Genomic DNA, 19,294 nt, shown 5'->3' with positions numbered 1-19,294 from the left:
GGGTACGGGGTAAACAAACTGTCTCGCTTCCCACCGGAGTTCCTTCTCAACTTCGCGCCACAAAGAATCAATGTCTTCCACTCTGTCACAATACCATATTCCGAACAAAATGAGTTCCAGTCATGAATATTATGACAGTCTCTGGTCTGGCAACTGAAAATAACATGAAACCATATTGGAACTCAAGTAAAGAAGAAGTGCTTGAACAGGGCGGCAAGTCCAAGACAAACACAGCTTTGGGAGAGAGTCAGGCTGCGAGCAAGATAAAGAGAAGCCTGAGAGATAGATAGATCAATTCTTGGCGTGGACCAATGATCCAGCTTGAAAATGAAAAGTTTGGTTGGCATGATGAGGCATGATGTGGGTAGCCGAGACAATTCTGGGACTTGACGGGGTTTCTTTGTAAATCCATGCATCAGAACATGCATGTCGGGAAGCAGCAAACAGAACCAGTGAGAGTTTTCACATGCTTTGTATCGCCAGCAGTCTTCTGAAAATACATATAAGTCTAAAAACAAAAACTCCAGCCTCCATCCCAGAGCTGAAGCACCTTATCATACGCCGCTTCTTGAAATCAGTCGCCATGGCCGCGCCGTTTCCATCGTACAAACCTGAGTGGTTGAAGCGCCACATCGAATTGCTTGCTTCACAATCCATCCATCATCCTGCCAGAACTGGAATCTTCATGGACCGCAACATCATCAAGTTTATCGAACAAGTCAAATTATTCGAACCCAAGAGCAAGGTATTGGCAATTGTGTGTATTACCATGCTCCAGAGAAAAGTTGCAGGGACTAATGCCTTAGAGATTGGTGATGACGAGGAGAGCATTAAGAGAGCCTGCGATTTCTGCTTCAACACTAACTACAAAACCGCTGATAGCATCCAAATCACAACCTCTCTCAACTGGGTAGCACCTGCCACGCCGACAGGATCAGAAACCGCTCCGGCACAAAATCAAAGCGCTTCCCAGCTCGTCAACCTCACTCCAAAGCCGGAGAAGATTCTGAAAACGTGTGAAGGATGTGGTATGGTTTACTACTGTAATAAGATATGTTCAACTGGATGTGTACCCGATGTCTGTTGCTACAAAGAACATCCTGCTTCAGCATGTTGACATTGGGAAGGCATGCCAGAAGAAAGCTTGGCGTCAACACCATAAGCGGGAATGTACGATCTTCAAGGCTGGCAGAGAAAAGCTACGTGATATCAGAGCAGACATATGGGTAGACGATAAAGAGAGTGAAGCGAACACTAAGGAAGAGAGCAAAGAGAAGGATGGTGCCGGCGAGGGGGACACACAAGAAAAACATGTGGAAGTGGACGAGAGTGCGGACTTGGAAGACGTCTACTTTGACATCTTCGACAACTGTGTTCGAATGACCATTCGCTTCGTGATGTTATTCAAAGCAGGTCAGTCTCGAGCTTCGATGAAGGACAGCCCGTTCGACCATCTCTCCTGGAACATACAAGAGCGACAACTGTCAGCGGATGCCGAGGAAAGATACACCGAGATTGTAAAGCTTGTCAAGGAATTGACACACACTTCTTTTAATGTCGACGAGATATTTGGATGGGCTCGCATGGTATGTAGTCTTTTCTGCAGCTGTTTTTCTTGTTGACTGATCGGCGAAGCTCGATGAAAGCCGACGAAAACTCCAGTTACCGATCTTGAAGGGTCCAAACCAACCACCCCACATCGGCTCCATGGTGTCGCCAGGATGGTTCATTGACCCCATTCTTTCCATGATCCAGCACTCTTGCGAACCCAATGCCCGGCCCGTCGTCGAGGATGGTAAAATCTGGGCCCTAGCGTTGAAAGGGATTCCTGTGAACGGCGAAGTTACTTTCAATTACGTCCCTGATCACTTGCAGTACGATTATCTCCTTCGAGACGATACCTTGCAGACCGAATGGGGCATTGATTGCTGTTGCCCTCTTTGCCAAAAGGGGCGCACCAAGCTTCCAGACGAAGAATGGCACGATTTTGCTGAATTACTCTCTCAAGTGTCCCGCCACACGATGGACGATCCCCACTGTGACCCAAAGACAATCGTTCAGATCGATCTGTGGATTCCAAGACTGGAAAAACTGGGCTATGGTCTACATGGGGAGTACTTCTCGATTTATCGTCGATTGTGGTGGATTCGGCTTTGCCAATGCTACGGTAAGAAGCGGTACAAAGAAACTCTTCATGCTTGTCTGAAACTCTACGTGGAGATCGAGCTGGGACATATCGGGAACGAGGAACGAATTGACACTGTCTATGTTCTTTGCGACTTGGTGAGTTTTCCATGGTACATCGTGGGAGGGGTCTCTTCCTCCAGCTCTTCAAATTTTCGAAAGTCAAGTAATCCTTTGCTGATAGTGTTTCTCGTAGCTGGATCCTGCGGCCTACGTTCGTAGAGTCAAAGATGAAGGATGGACCGGACTGCCTCCAGATATTAAGCGCGAGTTGGTCGACCTCCACTGCTGCATTCGAATTCGTTACAATAGGATGGTGTCGCGATGCTTCGGGGATTCTGCCGACATTGTACGATTCGAAAAAGAGGCATATCAACAACATCTTGGCCAAGTAGAGGAGGAGATAGGTTCGAGACGCACCATGACTCAGGGCGATATCATGAGCTCACGGACGAACATGCATGAAGGATTCAATGAGCTGCTCGATTGTGTTGGACTTATCGTTATTGATGATCCGACTGTTCTTGATAAGCTACTTGGTTAAGCAAGTGAAGTTGCAGGGAAAGGATGCCGATTTCGGGTTGCAGATTGTCGGTTTTGCTTTCTCTCAAGAATAACTGTATGTAATTATTAATGCATTAATATTCCAATCAAACTATCCAGATCTTGAGTGTACAACATCCTGTAAATCCAATCAACAGAGGCAGGACATGGTTCTTGGTCGTCAACCTAGAATGTCAACAATCGTTAAGCGAGAACATCCGTGCGCCTCGCCTTTCGAGCCTACTCCACGAAGGCATTCATCAAGCTCCCTCAAATCAGGCCAACATGTACCCACTACCGCGTGGTTATCATCTCTAAATCATAAACTTCATCTTCGAGTTCCCTTATGTATCAACACATCTTCACGACTTCGTTACTCGCAGATTGAGGATGTCAGAGAACCCTGACACCACCATGGCAGCCGCTGCGCTTCCATCCTCAAAAACCCAATCCGAAATACCTTCTCGTGTCAAGTTTGAATTTATTCTAGAGCTCAGAGAGTCCAAGATACCTAATGGTGGTCGTGGATTATTGGTTCTGCAAGACGTCAAAGCAGGGGAGTTACTCTTCGAGGTCTCTGATGTTCTGTTCTCTACTGTAAGATGTCTCTCCATCTTTCTCCTCGAAGACTAGAGCTGACTATTAACGCTACAGATCGCCGCAGATTGTCTGAATACCACCTGTGACAATTGCTTCGCACATAAATCCCAGTATGGCAAGACGGACCCACGCCCCTATTTGAGCTTCACTCCTTGCGACACCTGCAAACTTTCCCACTACTGTAGCTCCGCGTGCAAAGAGTCAGCGTGGTTTACATACCATCAATTCGAGTGTCATATCTTGGCCAAGATGCTTTCCTCGGAGTCAGGATGGGTAGGCAATGCGAATCCTCGAGGCGAGGAGTTCCGCACTATCATTCGACTCCTCACTATCCACGGCGCTGGGGTGATGCCGAAGAAAGAGTGGGAGGAATTTGTGGGCTTGCGGCCACAGTCACCAGCGCCGGATAAAGAACCTCAGTCCATCAGGGGAATAAATGAAATGTTTGAACTGATTGTGAAGTACAAAGTCACAAAGCTTGGAATGGAGGATGTTGAGAAGATCATCCGTGCCGTGCTTTACCAAAATCTCCCTGGCGTGGTCTTCAGCTTACATGACTAGTATTTCAACAATCACTGTTTCATCCAACTTTGGACTCCAAACGAACTCCCCCTGGCCAATAGCAATCGATACCCATTCGTCGATGTCCCAGTTGGTGAATGTCTGGAGCCATTCTACAGCATGATCAACCACTGCTGCGATCCAAACAGTACTTGGCTTTCCGAAGAAGGCACTCTACAAGTCCGAGCTGAGAGAGATATCACGGTTCGTGAGGAGCTGACCATCTGCTATGGTTGTTTAGGCACCTTGGAGGATCGTCAGAAGAAGCTGTCAGGCTGGATTGGAAAGTGTACCTGCTGCCTATGTACGAATCCTCCTCGAGAGCCAACAGGCAAGCTTCGAGATTACGTCACCAAACTCATTACTGCCAGAGGCGGTGATGCCACTCCTTCTCAATCCCGCACAATATCACTTCAACATGCAATTCAAGAGATGGAAAGAGTAGGCTTGGGACTCTCTGCTTGGCCGATACGAAAGCTTCATGTACACTTGTTTCGCTGTCGTTGTGGACAGTATGATGGACCGAATATGTTGAAGACCTGGTTAAAGCTGTATTACTTCGTTGAGCCTGCCATACGTCCTCTTGAATGTCTCGCCAACCGCAACAGATCGCTCGCTGTCCTCACATACCTACTCGATCTCAACGCTCCTGGCTACGCCAATCTGGAGCCGTATCCTGACGAAGTCGTGAAGCTGGCTCCTTGGCTGCACTACCAATTGAGGGCTAGGCTGTTGCATGATATTCGTCATTGCCACAGCAAGGAGTCTTATCGTGTTAAAGTTGAGGAAGGGTTGTACGAACTTGATTTTGGTCAGTTGGAGAGAGATGCTGAGGCAATGGCTGTGAAGGGTGAGAGAGCTTATGTTCCGTACCTGAAGAGTAAGGAGTCAATATCGGCGTTTGTAAAGGACATGAACGAACTTCTGGCTTGGGCTGAACTTCCTGCGCGAACAGAGTCACAACTTCTGAGCATTCATTCTATCTGAGCAAGCAGCATGTTGAGATCTGGTTCTTAAGCTGGAGAATATGGTCATTTTGGTTTGAGGTCTCCTTCCCTGAAAATCACGAAGCAGCGTCTGGTACATGTGATGAAAATGAATTTGTTGGCGATGTAACATCAATGTCACTTTTGAGGGAGCTGCTCACGTACCTTGGCTCAGGTCGAAACATGACATCCTGATGATGTCCACGAAGTATTGTATTAAGGAAACGGCCTTTCTACTGATCGTGGAGATTAACCACGATACCCTGTACAGTCAAATAAGTAAGCACCAATCTCCAGATGTATTCATGATGCATGCTCTTGTACTGTACAATGCAGAAGTTTGCCACGACACACTTTTCGGATCCATGCACTCCTCACCTACGCTGATCCTCCACTCTCCACCGAGTAATTCATCGCAGACAAGAAATATGAAATCCCAACCCATAAAATACAAATGATTCCTAGGCAAGAATGAAGGGGGAGAAATATGAAAGAAAGCTAGGAAATCAGTAGAGCAGCTCATACTCCTCCAATCGTCGACGTAACAAGCAAACACTTCAACGTCCTGCGCCAGCCACTGCCAGTACCAACCTAAAATGCTAGCAGCACTTGCAAGAGCCCCAATCTCTCGCATTTCCCAAACAATTAAGCAAATGTCTTAGGGATATCTTAATCGATAACCTCTGCGCGTCGTTCTTGCTCAGCTGTATCAACCTTCTTGAGATGCTTGATTATGGCCTTGAACAAGATTTCGGCAATGAGAGGTGGGACAGCATTTCCAATCTGTTTCTTGATCGAAGCTCCATGGAAGACATGATGATTTGGAAATGATTGGAGCGCAGCCAGTTCTCTCTCAGTGAATCCTCGCTTCCCATCGGGATGTCCACGAGTTCCACCATTACAGGTGATCGTAGGAATGGCACATGATGCATCCCAAGCAGGTCTGTTTGTACCTCTTACGAATGCTGCTTCGAGATCGTGATTGGGGCAAACGGCTGGGATACTGTTCAAGACGCTGCGAACACTGGTGAGAGGTTTGAGGGGGCTCGTATCTTTGGAGTGGGTGTAATGAGGAACTTCAGGGAGCGTCTCGCCAGGGCTAGGATTGTTCTGTTAGTTCCGAACTATTCAGAGTTCTACTTGAACTTACCAAGCAGCAATGATAATCAAGCGACGACGAGTCTGTGCGAGACCATAGTTCTGAAACTGAACGATTTGATAGGAGACCGAATATCCATAGCTCGTGAAGATCTGAATCAAGCTATTGAAAGCAGCCTCGAACTTAGGATGCAAGATACCGAAAGTCTGCTCCAGGGTGATAATTCGTGGGCGAGAATTATGAACCAAAGCATCGCAGGCGAACAACGAGTCGAAGTTTTGTTGGTCATTCTTACCGACTCTTGTATGGACAGGCGAAAACACCTGGCAGGGAGGCGACAGGTGGAGTATATCAACGAAAAGATGTCTGTTAGCATTGATATTCGCAACAAGATCGTGCGCCCACATCTCGTAATGTGTAGCATTTGGGAAGTTCTCTTTCCATGTCTTGGAAGCGTTCTTATCGACGTCCAGTCCCCAAAGGACTTGGAGAGCCGATGAAACAGCACCTCTGGTCGTTCCTCCAGCACCGCAAACTAGAAGTGGTCAGTGGCCGAGAACAAGAACCTTAGATGAGACTGGAGTGTGGAGACTGGAAAATATTGGAGACTCACAAGCATCCCCGTATGTATACGTTGAACCATTCTTGTGCGTTCTTCCGCCATGCTGGACCCGTCTTCTGTCAGGTCTTGGCGGGTCTCTTCTGCCAGATGACTTGTGTGAAGTAAGGTCAACCTCGACGCTTCTCGTATCTTCCCGAACAAGGTGCACCTTGTTATTGTCGTTGGCTTTGTCTCCATCTAGACTTAAAATCGAGCTCAGCCTCACGCGGATATCCTCAATTTGCGCTTGAGAAGCTCTTTGTCTTCGTGGACTTGTATGGTCATCGTCGTCATCCAGAATCTCAATAATTGATGACTGGTTTCTTTGACGTTGAAAAGGTGTGGATCGGTGTCGACGAGATTGATGCTCATGGGTGCTTTGAAAGTGTTCCAATAGCCTCTCAGCTCTGCTGAAACCTTCACCACACTGGTGACATTCATAGGCGTGATCGGACAATCGTTGAACAGGAGGAGAAACTATCGGTAGCTCCATCCGTCCAGAGCCACCGATGACTGTATCGCCTCGCCATTTGTGTCTCAGCGTAGCCGGATCCATGAAACATCCAGGGGTACACTCCTTCTCCGTAAGGCCAAGCAGTAGTTTCTTGCGGATGTTAATCGGATACTTAAGAATTCTCGCGTGCTCACTGGCATTGTCGTAGTACGTAAGGCATTTCCAGCGGACAACCAATCGCTCGTAGTCTTTCACATATTCCATGTTATCTTCTTTCGTATCATAAGGAAGGCCGGTTCGAGGGAAGCCGAGATGTGGATGAGGATAGTTGGTCGAGACAACGTGCCGAATCTTCACCAAGCCCTCTAATCCAACTTGCACCATTGCTTGCTCCATGACCGGTCTTGGGTCATCAAGCTCGACTTCGAGAACAAAGCAGACCTCATTCAACTTCTTTGGCAGAAGTCCTTTCATATGGGAGCATCTCTTCATCAACCATCCTCGAAGAACAACTTCCTCCGTATATGTATTCTTTATGATCTTGGCGATCTTCAAAAAGCTCCCGTTCAAGAATTCAACTGTCTTGCCTTTCTTGAGATAGACGCCACGAACATCAAATGAATCGAGTTCTTCTAGAGGGAAGCAGATTGGAAGATTCCTAGCAGCAATTGGTTGAGCTCGCGCTTGGTTTTGAGTAGCTTCACCGTAGAATTCATTCTCAAATCGTTCTTCCAGATCATCAACATTGATAATGCCTCCCGGACCATATTTTAACTCTTCGAAACCGTCGATGTCAAACACTGTGGGTGGTTCTGGGTGATACTGGGGAGCCTCGGTAGATTTGGAGTCTGACTTGTTTGGTGTATTGCACTTAGGACGCTTCGAAGCAGGAACTTCTAGTGTCTTGCTGAATTCCATGTTTGCTGTTGGTGGATCGACGATCTGTACGTCTGGTTTGGAGCGAGCAACAGGCTTAGGCACAATAGCAGTTTCGATGATCTGAAGATCGGGTTCTGATGAATATGGAGTAGAACTCCCCAGGGTGCATGATGAAGCTATTGATTCAGCGCGTTGGCGCTTGAGTGGTGAGCTCCGCGCTGAATTGCCCAAACCTGATCATAGTGAAAGAATAGAGTATCAGTAAGGGCACAAAGTAAACAGATGACATCTACTGCAAAGATGAACTTGTCCGCAGGGTAAAAAAGCTGCGATGGCAGAGGAGAATTGGAAGTGGAACATACCATCCCGAGTGATCTCAAACTCTCCGTCGTCTTTCAAAACATAGAGAGTACCAGGTATGAATGACATGACGCCTGTCTAATAAATAGTCAGCGGCTGAGGTCGTTCGACGGTATAAAGAGAGATCGACATATGTGTAGTGCAAGATGTGTTGTAAGAACTTCACGAGAAGCGAAAGATATGCGACAAGATGTGGGCAAGCTTTGTGTGAAGGAAAATCTAGTCTAGTAGTCAAAAGGAGTGTAGAAGCGTTACAAGAAAGCAAGTGGTGAGGAAGACTGGAAGGTAGTAAATGAGGAAAGTAGAACAGAGTAATGTACGTAGAGTGCTGATTGTAGGGGAGAGTGAAAATATTCACTACGAATTCAGCCAGGGCTGAGATCGAAGAGTGAAAAGTTTCGAAGGTGAAAGAATCTAAGATCACTCTTAGATCGTTCTCGATCCGCGATGTACTCGTACCTCAAGATCAAGATTGAAACTCGTAACTAGTAGCAGAAGTGTAAGAGAAAGTCCCTAGCTAATCGTAAGTGCTGAAGTAGATAGGAAACTTACGATAGACGTTATTTCTTGATTTAGTGCTAGTTTCGGTGCGTCGAAGGAGGAAAGGAAGTTGTCGATGGAAGAAAGTTCACGCTGGCGAACAATATTATATCGTCCAGAGTAACGAACAGATTCCACTGTTTGCTCCACCTAACAACGGTCAGATACAGCGAACTAAGCAATGTGGAGGATGATTATCAAACCTGTGCATTGAACCTAGACGCTTGAGAGTCGTGAATCTGCTGACAACTGGGGAGGGTAGCAAGTAAGGATTTTTGCTAACGGCAATGGTCTTGGATTTTAAAGACCGAGGTTGCAAGTTCAGTGATCCTCAGCTTCTCGCACATCGCCATGTAGTTGTGATGTTGAAGTGAATGAAGCGCGGTTCATTAACCTTGTTGTGGTGCGGAAACCTGGTTTAATGTTAGCGAGCAAGCAAGCACCCTTGATGACCTACTTAAGATCACAAATCTTAGAGTATGTGAATGCAAACACGCTGGATATAGCGACAACTATATCAAGATAATTCTTGCCTGTCACAACCTTGCTGTAGGCTTGAAATCTCTTGCCGAAGCGCCACAGTCCAACACTGACAACAAGAACCACAGACTTCGACCAAACCCCTCTCGCAAGTTCAATCGTGTCAGTTACATCCAGCTTTCACAAGCACAAAGATAACTCTGAGATCAAATTTCACTCTGGCCTTGTAACCCTACTGCCTATCCCGAATAGTGGTAATTCTGACTTGTCGGATCTGCTGCAGCCTCGCTCGAAATCTGCAACTTCCCGTTCTGTAGCAATCATAGAACGCCTCGATCAGCACACTGCTTTTAGGACTCGAGAAAGTGTGAAAGAGAAGGAAATAGAAGAAGCTATGTGACTTGTGAGAAAGACGATCATGGAAACTTGCTGACGAGTAGAAGACAAACAAGCCGTCCTTGTAGAAAACATCTTTTGGATTAACTAGCTCAAGCCAACGCCCGCTATGCAGCTATATGAACACGACCTTCTCGCACGAGAGTTGCTCACCTGCAACTTGGATGTAACGCTCAGACAGATGCTGACTTCAGATTCTAGATCGCCCCTACGTGACGACCTTTCACTTCTTCTTTTTCTTATCCTTCTTCTTCCCCTCTATCGCCCCTTGTGGTGGCGTTGCGCTTCCACCTCCACCACCCATCATAGCCTGCATAGCAGACAGATCCGGCATGCCAGGCATTCCTCCAGCTCCTCCAGCACCTCCAGCACCTTGCATCTCCGCCATCATGTCTTTGAAAAAGTTATCACTTACTCCGCCACCTGTCAAAGCTGGCGAGTAGTGCGGCAATAGAGTATTCATTTTCCAGCGTTTGGGAACAGCAGGTTGTGGGTATTCTTTCGTAGCGTCGGGAGGTGGAACGCCTGGGACTCGAACGAGGGAGGCAGTAGCGTGAGTTGAAGGGTTGGCTTTCAGATGGGCGGAGACAAGAGTGTAGAGATGATGTTCTGGCATATATTAGCTTTTGGTTGCTCTTCTTAAGTAGAATTTCTGACGTACTGTTCTTGATACTGCTGTTCCTTCCACCCTTCAGCTTGATCTTCACTCGCCCAGGATTGGACCAATCCTTAGGATGTATTTTCGTGGGCTCGAACAGCGTCTCCAGTCCTAACCGTCCACATGCATTGACAATTTCCCGTGCAAGGGGATTCTCGACTGCCAATTCCTTGCCCACCATCCTGCCCTCGCGCCGACTCCTGCTCACGTCGAAGTACACTGGATACAGACACTCGAAGCTCGCATACTTGGACTGGTCCTCTGCTTGAACGAACTGCGTTCCATCTGGGGCGGTATGTGTTCGTGGGCCAGCCGAGGACGGAATATTCGATGGATTAATGAGAGATGGTGCAACCTGAGGTTTTGGTACTGCGGAAGGGCGAGCTCGCAGGATTTCTCGCTCGTCGAAGTCGTCCGAGACGTCAGAGATATCCCCCTCTGAGGGGTCGCTATCGGATACTTCTTCTATGCGCGCGTGCGACATTGTGATGTGCTGCCGGGTGTGAGCTGGGGGAGGAGGTCGTTGTGGTGGGGTTTGGCGGGGTTCGTGTGAAGCTGGCTGGAAAGGGCAAGCTTGAGTGTGTCACGTGATGGTGCCGATGTTCTAACAGGAGCATGCTCCACACAGCATACACGCTCCAGGGTTACAAGTCCGGAAAAAGTCGTGCAAAAATCTGCCAACCCCAGAAAAGAATCCAGAGAGCATTCAGACAAGCTCATTGTTGAGGTTTTGTCGCAAGTGCTGCTGTAAATGCTCATGTGTTGTTGAAATCAGGGATATTAGGTCAAGCGAATGGATACAAACACTTCTCAATTCAGAAAAGACTTCATAAGCTTCAGAACTGGTATTTTATATTAGATCGAGATCCATCACTGTTTGTACCTCACGTTGCACTAGATACCCCTGAGGCATTGCTGATTGCCAAGCTGTATCATGCATCTACCCAGGTACAGCAGCAACGTACCGTGAGAGGTTTGGAGTGAGAAGTACGCCTTGAAGGATCAGACACAGTGGCGAAGCTTGATAGCCGCCATGCTGATTTGGTGGACAGTGAAATTATAGGGGCAAACGACATCCGAACTGTGAGATGTATGGTCGTATGAAGCTACGTAAATTTTCTCATTAGATTTGATGGTCAGCCTTGCCTCCACAAAGTTCACTTTGAGTCTGTACCAAATGAACACAGCCTCAAAGGTAAATCGTGTCCGATGTGACTCGTGCGTAAACCGTAAGCTCATATATTCAGAGAAAGTATTGTCAACCATGCATAAAAATCATACAAGTTCACCAAGCCATCCAAAAGATTCATCATAAAACACCGGCCGAGTAATTGCCTATTCCCTATTTTCAACACGCCTAGCCCAATCATCACCAACTCTCAGACCCTCTACAACTACAACTCCCCTGCCTCTGCCGACGCGATCTTCTCTCTCCCACCAGTGTTCTTTCTTCTCCACGTGTTCCGCCTCGCTTTCGCTGTCTGCAAGTCCGCCATGACCGCCATCAGCACCAACAACCAAGACAACGTCCCTCCGTAGCCAGGTTTGTAGATGTGTGATCACTTCTCCGTTGTTTCCTGCGAGAGACTCTTGAAGATAGACAATCTCAGGACCGAGATGACGAAGAATATGGACATGCCCGCTGGCACTTGTGAATGGTAAGACCATGGTCTCCTTCTCCACAAGGGCAAGTGCTTGGGAGTAGACTGCGTTGAATGCTGGAGATACAGAGCTCGACGACCTGGCTGTGTTAGTATTGGTTATGGGTCAAAGAATGGGTTGCCCTACAATTGCTTCTCTGACTCCTCGCCAGGTGTATGTACTTGTTCATGACCAATGTTGGAGAAAGAAGAACTAAGTGATCCTGGAGGTCTGGCAGCTCCTGCATCAAGAGGGTGCTCCTTCAAGCCGGGGGCATATATGAGAACGAAAAGGCGAATCTTGGAGAAATCGGTATTACGAGGTAAGTGTGATAAGATAGACTTCAAGTGTTAGCAGTGTTCTTCCCAATGGCTCAGACTTTTCTTACAGCATGTTCATGGAATGAGTTATCATCGTCATCGAAATCGTCCGAATGTGAATCTGCAGATACAACAATGGCAACTGTCTTCCTCTTCCCGTTACTGACAGGTACTCTTTGAGAAGGCGCAACGCCAGGTATATTCTCCGACGAGCGCATATCGATTGGAGCTTGTGCGGGTATTCCTCGCGCCTCAGCCTCCTCACTCCAAGCATTATGGTCTCTGTATGCATTCTTATCTTCTTCCCTAATGCTTCCCAATGCGCTTCCAACCACCGCACCCACTGCGCCAATTCCACCGACCACGCTGCGACTGGCACTGTCGAAAACCTGCTGTGGGCTCGGTGTTCTTTTCAGCGCGCCAGACATTCGCGCCATGTAGCTCTGATTTTCTTCTGGCCTCGGCCCTGGCGCAGTACCATATGCCACCTCGCCTGGTCTGACATCCGCGTATGATGGCGGTCCAGAGATTATGCTCCCATCTGCCCTGTAGCCTGGTCGATTGTAGACGCTGTCATTGTCTCCTGGAGGTCCTGGAGGGCGGGGATATTCATCGTCGTCATCGTTGCGCTCACTCCATACCCACGCGGCCAGGCCAATGGTCGCAACAGTGACGGTAAACGCGAGAGGAAGCCAGTAAGTAAACGCGCCGCGCTGTGATGAAGATTGGGACCTGCGCCCCGAGCGATCATAAGAGTACGACATTTAGAGTTTATGGAAGGTTGAATTCGAGTTGGGTTTGCTCATTGTATTCTTGATGCTGCCGGCACTCTGGGGAGAGAGGGGCTGGAGAGTGGTGAGGGAGATAGCGCGAAGAGATAATCGTGAGGCTGGGAGATCGCATCCTCGGCTTCGACATTGTTGACTTTCACCGTTGGCGCGACAGAATTGCCCAAGCCACCCGGGGTTTGCACGTGATTCAGCCGCTCCAAAGAACAAGTGACTAAGAATATTTTTTGGTTTCGCGATACATTTATATTCCATCATCACCACACAAAAAAGAACAACAAAGTCGCAGCACCTCTCCCCAAATTTCCAAAGCCCAGAACAGCTACCACATACCGTTTCAAACACTTTCAAGTCGACACTTGCCAGGTAAACAGCATCGAAGTCCTGCATTGGCAGCCCGCAATGCCCCATGCCCTGAGCATGCCCGCCCCGGGCTTCCAGGCAATCATACTCTGTGGCCCCGGGTCTTCGTTCCCAACCTTCACAGCAAATCCAGATGAGAATCCAAAGGCTCTTATACCGATCGCAAATCGGCCCATGGTGTGGTATCCCATTGATTTCTGTTATCGTATGGGCATCACAAGTGAGTCACTTCCTGAACTATATTTACTATTAATTCTGAACTCTATTGTGTGTGTCTTTGTTTGTCTCACTCCGATGTTTCATACTCATCATATATCACGTGTGCTAGTCGTATCATGTCTCTCTTTATACAATAGCGATGTTTTAATTCTTGCTCATAACAATTGTGTCATGTCTGGCCACAAACTTAGCCTAGATACCGCGATTATTGCCGGTGTTGTACAAATACTTACGTTTCCCAGACATTACTTTGATTGCCCCACCTTCGTCGGCTCCAGCTATCATAACTGCACTTAACACAAATCCCCACCTCACCAGTCTTCCACTACCCAAGCCAGACCTGTTAGCACCTAAGGACCTCGATCAGAATACAGGAACAGCCGAGATCTTTCGCTTACCTGAAGTCCGCGCCATTGTTCAAGGCGATTTCATTGTGCTGCCATGTGACCTGATCTGTGAGCTTGGCGGAGAATCGCTACTGGAGTCATGGATGGTCAAAGAAGCTGGTCTTGGTGGTGCGACTGGTGGTGGGCAAGAGTTCACCGGTCCCAAGATGGCTATCGGAGGTGAGAAGGGAGGTCGGAGAGGTGGCCTAGGGGTTTGGTATGAGACCAAGGGAGAGACCGTTATCAAGGGCGAGGAGACTGACTTCATTGCAACCTCGCCCATAGAAGCGGGTCCTGTTCCTCCTTCGAAAAACTCTCTCCTCGATCATGTTTCCAAACTGGTGTACTCTGTCCCCACAGATACATTGAACGATATCACCGAAGACAAGAAGAGTCTGCCCATCAGACATAGTCTGATCCGGGCACATTCTCGAATTCGGATGCTGAGCTCACACCGAGATGCTCACATATACATTTTCCCTGCTTGGGTAATGGACATGATCAATAGTAATGAACACATGGACAGTATTGGAGAAGATGTCATCGGATGGTGGGCCAAAGCTGGCTGGCAAGATGGTCTCGGAGAGAAGCTCGGCCTCACCAAGATTCTCTCCCCTTCTCGTCTTGAAGTTTCTGATGACAACCTCCTCGAAAATAGCCCAGACCATGACAACATTGACTTTGCCAGCCTTAGTACAACCTGGACGTCAGCTCTCGAGTCTGGGGAACATGACAATACCAAGCAGAAGCTCGTCATTCCTCCAATTTTAGCATACATTCACCCTAAAAATACCGGCCTGATCCGACGAGTCGACACCGCCCCTCTGCTCCTATCCGTGTCCCTCCAACTGGCCAAACTTGAAGCCATCGAAGCTGTTGGCCGTGAAGCTTCCTCCCCTTTTGCACACCAGTCCAAGGTGGCATATCCCGAAGGTATCGCTTCGAGAACAACCGTCACCCGACCAGACTGTCTGCTGGCGGAAAATGTGATGGTGGAGGAGAAATGCTCGATCAAAGAATGCGTCATTGGAGCCAATTGCCAGATTAAGCAAGGTGCAAAGCTCACTAGATGCTTGCTCATGGACGGCGCGGTGGTGGGAAAGGGCTGCAAGCTCACAGGATGTATTTTGGGGAAGAGGTCAGAGATTGGGGAGGACAGCACGTTGACCGATTGTGAAGTGCAGGAGAATCTGTTGGTTGAACCAGGAAGTAGGTACCTCTTTTTTCTATTTCTGGTGTTGAGGCTTGATGAAATGATACTGATGCATGAGTGCTGTAGCCGAAGACAAAAACAACAAGCTCATGAGCTCAGAAGGGTTGGAAGCTACAGAACAGGAAATCCAGGAATCCTTTGAGAACGAGAACGATGCAGTAACAGATGAAGGAGGCTTAGATCTAGGTAGCACTGCATAGGACCGGTCAAGCATCTGCATACGTTCCAGCGTTGTCACACCGGCCGTTGAGACTCGTTTCAAGATCGGGATCACATCGGCACAAATCGATCACGGCAAGATCGGATCTCATCTACCAACATTTAGGACGGCCCGATATCTTAGGACCGACCTAAGGCTGGACAAGCTCAGGCAAGTGGCCGTATGTCAGGCATTAAGGAGCAACGTTCAAGAATTCTCCGTAATTCCACCAATAATTCGACCAATAATTCGATGAACGGAAGACACCTCCTGTCCAATGTATTGCCAGCATGGGAATCCTGCCCCCATGTCTGGCCGCAGTGGGAAACAACGTGGTGACTGCTGTTGCTCTGGTGTACCATCGGTCGAGGAAGAAACATCGCGTGCAGCATGCAATGATCCCGGATACATCCCGAGCCCCGGCATGGCACCCCTGCCTTGAAGAATGTATACAGCTTTGTCAAATATTCAACTGCAGCAGCAGCAGCAGCAGGACCAATAAACAATTCTTTTTATTTTATTTTCTTTTCTTCTCTTCTCTTCTCTACTGGTCGACACCGCTGCTATGGTCTTTACCTCCCGCTCCTTCTCCCCCTCCAATTCCATCTTTTCGCCCACATGCAATTTCATTTTACCCTTGCTCCACACATCACGCACCGAGGCCACCTCAATCTCAACCGGTTTTCCTGTGTCGCTGCAAAAATGGCTCAGAACCAGGTTGCCGGGACCATCCAACCAATCCAGTGATTGTTGGCGGCCGCAGTGCTCCGGAAATGGAAGGCGTGTGGGAGGAGTGCCCAAGTCTTTTCTCCAGGATGTCAGGCGGTCGGGGGATTAGGGGGCCGGACATGTTCAAGAGGCTTGCACTCCTCCTCCTCCTCCTCGACTGCTCCCTTAAAAATATCCGCTGGCCCTAATTCGTGGGGTAGCGTGCAATAACTAGTGTGACATGTGTTGGTGGCTTTTGTTGTACAACCTCCGGCTTGTAACCAATGGGGCTTGAAAGTTCACCCGTTGGTTTTGGGGGCGCACTTGTTATTTCTTTTAAAATTCTTATTTGTTGGGGAACGAGAAAGAAGGGCTTCTTGATTAAGGTAAGCTCCAACTTTGGTTTGTTTTAAGTTTATTTCTTTATATTCTATTCTGAAGGATCGAGCGAGCGAGCCTTGCGTTATTCGTGAAGTCGCTTGAGCGCCTCGGTGCACGACAATTTGGGGAAGCTAAGAGGCTGATCACATTGTGGAACAACGTGGGACGCGCGCTCCAACGCCATTTAAACGTCGAAGGCTCGTTAAACAGCCTACCACACAGCCTCGCCGTGCCATGACATGCCCTTCTCCTACACAGACGCGCCATGGAAACGAAGAATGGGAGGTGTGTACGACCCTCCACGATGTTGGCGTCTATTTGCGTCTCTCCCGTTGGTTTCAAGGCTTTTGCGTCACCTCACCTCTCCTCTACTCTCCTCTTTCCTCCTCTCCCTGGTCCCTACTAACCTACCTAACCTTACCAGGTAACATATTTTTAAATGGTCCGGAATACACATCCTGCTACACTCCTGCATGAGCCCCCTCCAGATGCCGGCATGGCATTCATGGCTTCACGGCACGGCATGGCATGGCATAGCATGGCAAAGCATGGCAGGCCTCTCGCCCCCCTTCCCCTCCCCCAATCCTTAGCGCTGCAGACCAGAGCCATCCAGCACCGCCATACCTCCTCTACACTAGCGGCCATGCGTGGGGTGCCGCACCACCATTGCCGTTGGCGAAGAAGAAGAGAAAGAAGAATAAAAAGAAGCTTGACAGGCAGCGGCCGCTAGCTAAATTAAGTTTACAGGCCATGGCCATGGTGGCCATGCCATGCACCGGTGGCGGCCTCGCGGGTTGCAACCGCATAGAGAAAGGCTCGGGAAGGAAAGGAAAGGAAGAAGACAAGCCTTTGAGAGGATGGCGTTTCTAGCGTCTTTTGGGGCCGTTTGGCAGTTTGAAGGTTTGGCATGATATTCAAACATGGACATGGGGATGGGGATTCGCTGTACTACGATAATTTTTTTTACGTTGCGGGATGGATGGACGGGGAAGTAGAGATCTCGATCCCCTCTGGATGTGCTGCTGCTGTGCTACCGGACTGGACTGGACAGCGGTATACTTTCGCAGTGTTCTGCCGTTTCTGTCGATGGTGGTGGTGGTGGTGGTGGTGGTGGTGCAGGACGATGGTGGCTGATGGGAGAGGAGGTGGGGGAGCAAGCAGGTGGGGAGCTGTACAGTATGGTCAGCTGTGAAGTTTGTGTTACTACCTACCTTATTGTAAAATATCAAAACGGGTTGCCGTGGCTGTGGCATCAACGGTTCAACGGCTCAACCGGTATGTGGTGGTGGTGTGTTGGATGAGGGCGCGCGCGTGTATTTCCATCCAAATTTGACTGTTGGGATCTTTTACTTGGGAATTCTGTCTCTGTCTGAAAAGAGCGAGGTGCTTGAGGGGAATTGCTGCGGATGTTGGTGGATTTGATATCCGTGCCTGCCTCCCTAGCCTGGAAAGCCAGAGGATACGAGAGACTGAGACTGGTTTTCTCCCAGTTCTTTTGCTTGCTTGCTCCTCCTCAGAAGTTAGAACATACCGTCCGTACCATGTTTGGTTTGGGGTCGAGGAGAGGGGAGGGGAGGGGAGGGAAGGGCTATCCGGCACTGTATTCCAGACTCCCAGCATTGCAGATCGCAAATCGCAAATTTTTGTGCCGAGAGTGTGAACGAACGCTGTTTGAGTTTGGAACGGAGAAATATCGGGCGAATTCCTGGAATGGCATGTGTATGTGTGTGTGGCATGTGTGATTATTGTCATTTTGGAAAGTGGCGAAGTGGAGAGAGAGAAAAGTGAGATGCCTTTATATTTATATTTTCATTACGATGAGGAGATTGAGTTACATTCCTGGTTGAGCCCCCTTTTACTTTCACTCAATTCAATTCAGTAACACGAAAAGGAAGTGTACTGTACGCATCATAGTATGAGGGAGGGGAGGTATTACAGTATTATCGTTAAAATTTAAATTCATTAATTAATCCAATTCCACCATTCATTCATTCATTCATGAATTTCATCAAAATATCACCACCACCAACAAAAGTGCCACTTGCATGCAGAGAACAGAGAACAGAAAACAGATCCAGAAAGAGGAAAAGTATCCAAATGAGAAAGACTTAAGAGGAAGAGGAAGAGGAAGAAGAAACCCGCCTCCAGCCCCCCCGGGCCCCGCATTTCACCTGCCTCACCTCACCCTCACCCTCACCTAGCCCCCATCACCGTCACACTGAGATCCTGCCATCTTGACACTTGACCCCCCCTCCCCCCCCAGCGCCGCGCTAAAAAGACGTTGTGTTACACACACCCATGACATTTTCGCACGCAGCAACGTTCGTTCGTTGGATAGGAGGAGCTTTTTTTTTTTTTTTTTTTTTTTTATCGACATGTACACTGAAGGTATGCATGCATACGCAGTAGATCGAATGGCCCGGTTTCCGATGCGTCACAGAGAGAGAAGAGAGAGACGAGACGAGACGAGACAGGCTGTGGTTGGTTGTTCGTACGTTTTTTGGGTCTACTGGTCTGGTCTGCTGGTAAAAACCGGGTAGGTGGGAAAGGAGGGAGATGCTGTGGTGAGGAGACCCTGGATGCAGATGTGGCTTTGGAGGTTTGTGTGTGTCGTGTACTGTATGTACTGAGAATGTAGCGAGCGATCTTGGTTTTGGTGATAGTGAAAGATAGATAGATATCGAGAAAGGCTTGAGAATTGAAAGAGGAGGGGGGGGGGAAAGGATTTGCTGTGT

At 48.4% G+C, this 19,294-nt stretch overlaps 6 protein-coding genes across 6 annotated transcripts; 3 read left to right on the top strand and 3 right to left on the bottom strand.

Annotated features, from left to right (window-relative positions):
* Nucleotides 1–681: 681 nt before the first annotated feature.
* ONS95_000300 (uncharacterized protein) lies at nucleotides 682–2,728 on the top strand (the record flags this gene model as incomplete). The annotated part of the gene is made up of 3 exons (XM_058493448.1): nucleotides 682–1,586; nucleotides 1,636–2,283; nucleotides 2,381–2,728. Exons 1-3 carry the CDS (start codon nucleotides 1,077–1,079, stop codon nucleotides 2,726–2,728), a joined length of 1,506 nt encoding a protein of 501 aa, XP_058363648.1. The 5' UTR covers nucleotides 682–1,076.
* Nucleotides 2,729–3,141: 413 nt separating this feature from the next.
* On the top strand, nucleotides 3,142–4,875 carry SMYD3 (SET and MYND domain-containing protein 3; the record flags this gene model as incomplete). The annotated part of the gene is made up of 3 exons (XM_058493447.1): nucleotides 3,142–3,324; nucleotides 3,382–3,840; nucleotides 3,889–4,875. The coding sequence occupies 3 exons, from the start codon at nucleotides 3,142–3,144 to the stop codon at nucleotides 4,873–4,875; spliced, it is 1,629 nt and encodes a 542-aa protein (XP_058363647.1).
* Nucleotides 4,876–5,543: 668 nt separating this feature from the next.
* Nucleotides 5,544–8,336, bottom strand: ONS95_000298 (uncharacterized protein; the record flags this gene model as incomplete). The annotated part of the gene is made up of 4 exons (XM_058493446.1): nucleotides 5,544–5,973; nucleotides 6,025–6,508; nucleotides 6,587–8,140; nucleotides 8,270–8,336. 4 exons carry the CDS (start codon nucleotides 8,334–8,336, stop codon nucleotides 5,544–5,546), a joined length of 2,535 nt encoding a protein of 844 aa, XP_058363646.1.
* A 1,570-nt stretch (nucleotides 8,337–9,906) lies between these two features.
* Nucleotides 9,907–10,825, bottom strand: SEC65 (signal recognition particle subunit; the record flags this gene model as incomplete). Its single annotated transcript, XM_058493445.1, has 2 exons — nucleotides 9,907–10,292; nucleotides 10,345–10,825. 2 exons carry the CDS (start codon nucleotides 10,823–10,825, stop codon nucleotides 9,907–9,909), a joined length of 867 nt encoding a protein of 288 aa, XP_058363645.1.
* An 851-nt stretch (nucleotides 10,826–11,676) lies between these two features.
* ONS95_000296 (uncharacterized protein) lies at nucleotides 11,677–13,066 on the bottom strand (the record flags this gene model as incomplete). Its single annotated transcript, XM_058493444.1, has 3 exons — nucleotides 11,677–12,082; nucleotides 12,130–12,323; nucleotides 12,371–13,066. 3 exons carry the CDS (start codon nucleotides 13,064–13,066, stop codon nucleotides 11,677–11,679), a joined length of 1,296 nt encoding a protein of 431 aa, XP_058363644.1.
* Nucleotides 13,067–13,492: 426 nt separating this feature from the next.
* ONS95_000295 (uncharacterized protein) lies at nucleotides 13,493–15,471 on the top strand (the record flags this gene model as incomplete). Its single annotated transcript, XM_058493443.1, has 3 exons — nucleotides 13,493–13,673; nucleotides 13,915–15,267; nucleotides 15,338–15,471. 3 exons carry the CDS (start codon nucleotides 13,493–13,495, stop codon nucleotides 15,469–15,471), a joined length of 1,668 nt encoding a protein of 555 aa, XP_058363643.1.
* Between the last annotated feature and the right edge of the window lie 3,823 nt (nucleotides 15,472–19,294).

This window comes from Cadophora gregata (assembly GCF_030347475.1).
Source record: "Cadophora gregata isolate MNR1 chromosome Unknown scaffold_1, whole genome shotgun sequence".
NCBI lineage: Eukaryota > Fungi > Ascomycota > Leotiomycetes > Helotiales > Ploettnerulaceae > Cadophora > Cadophora gregata.
This window is presented reverse-complemented; position numbering and strand designations above follow the sequence as displayed.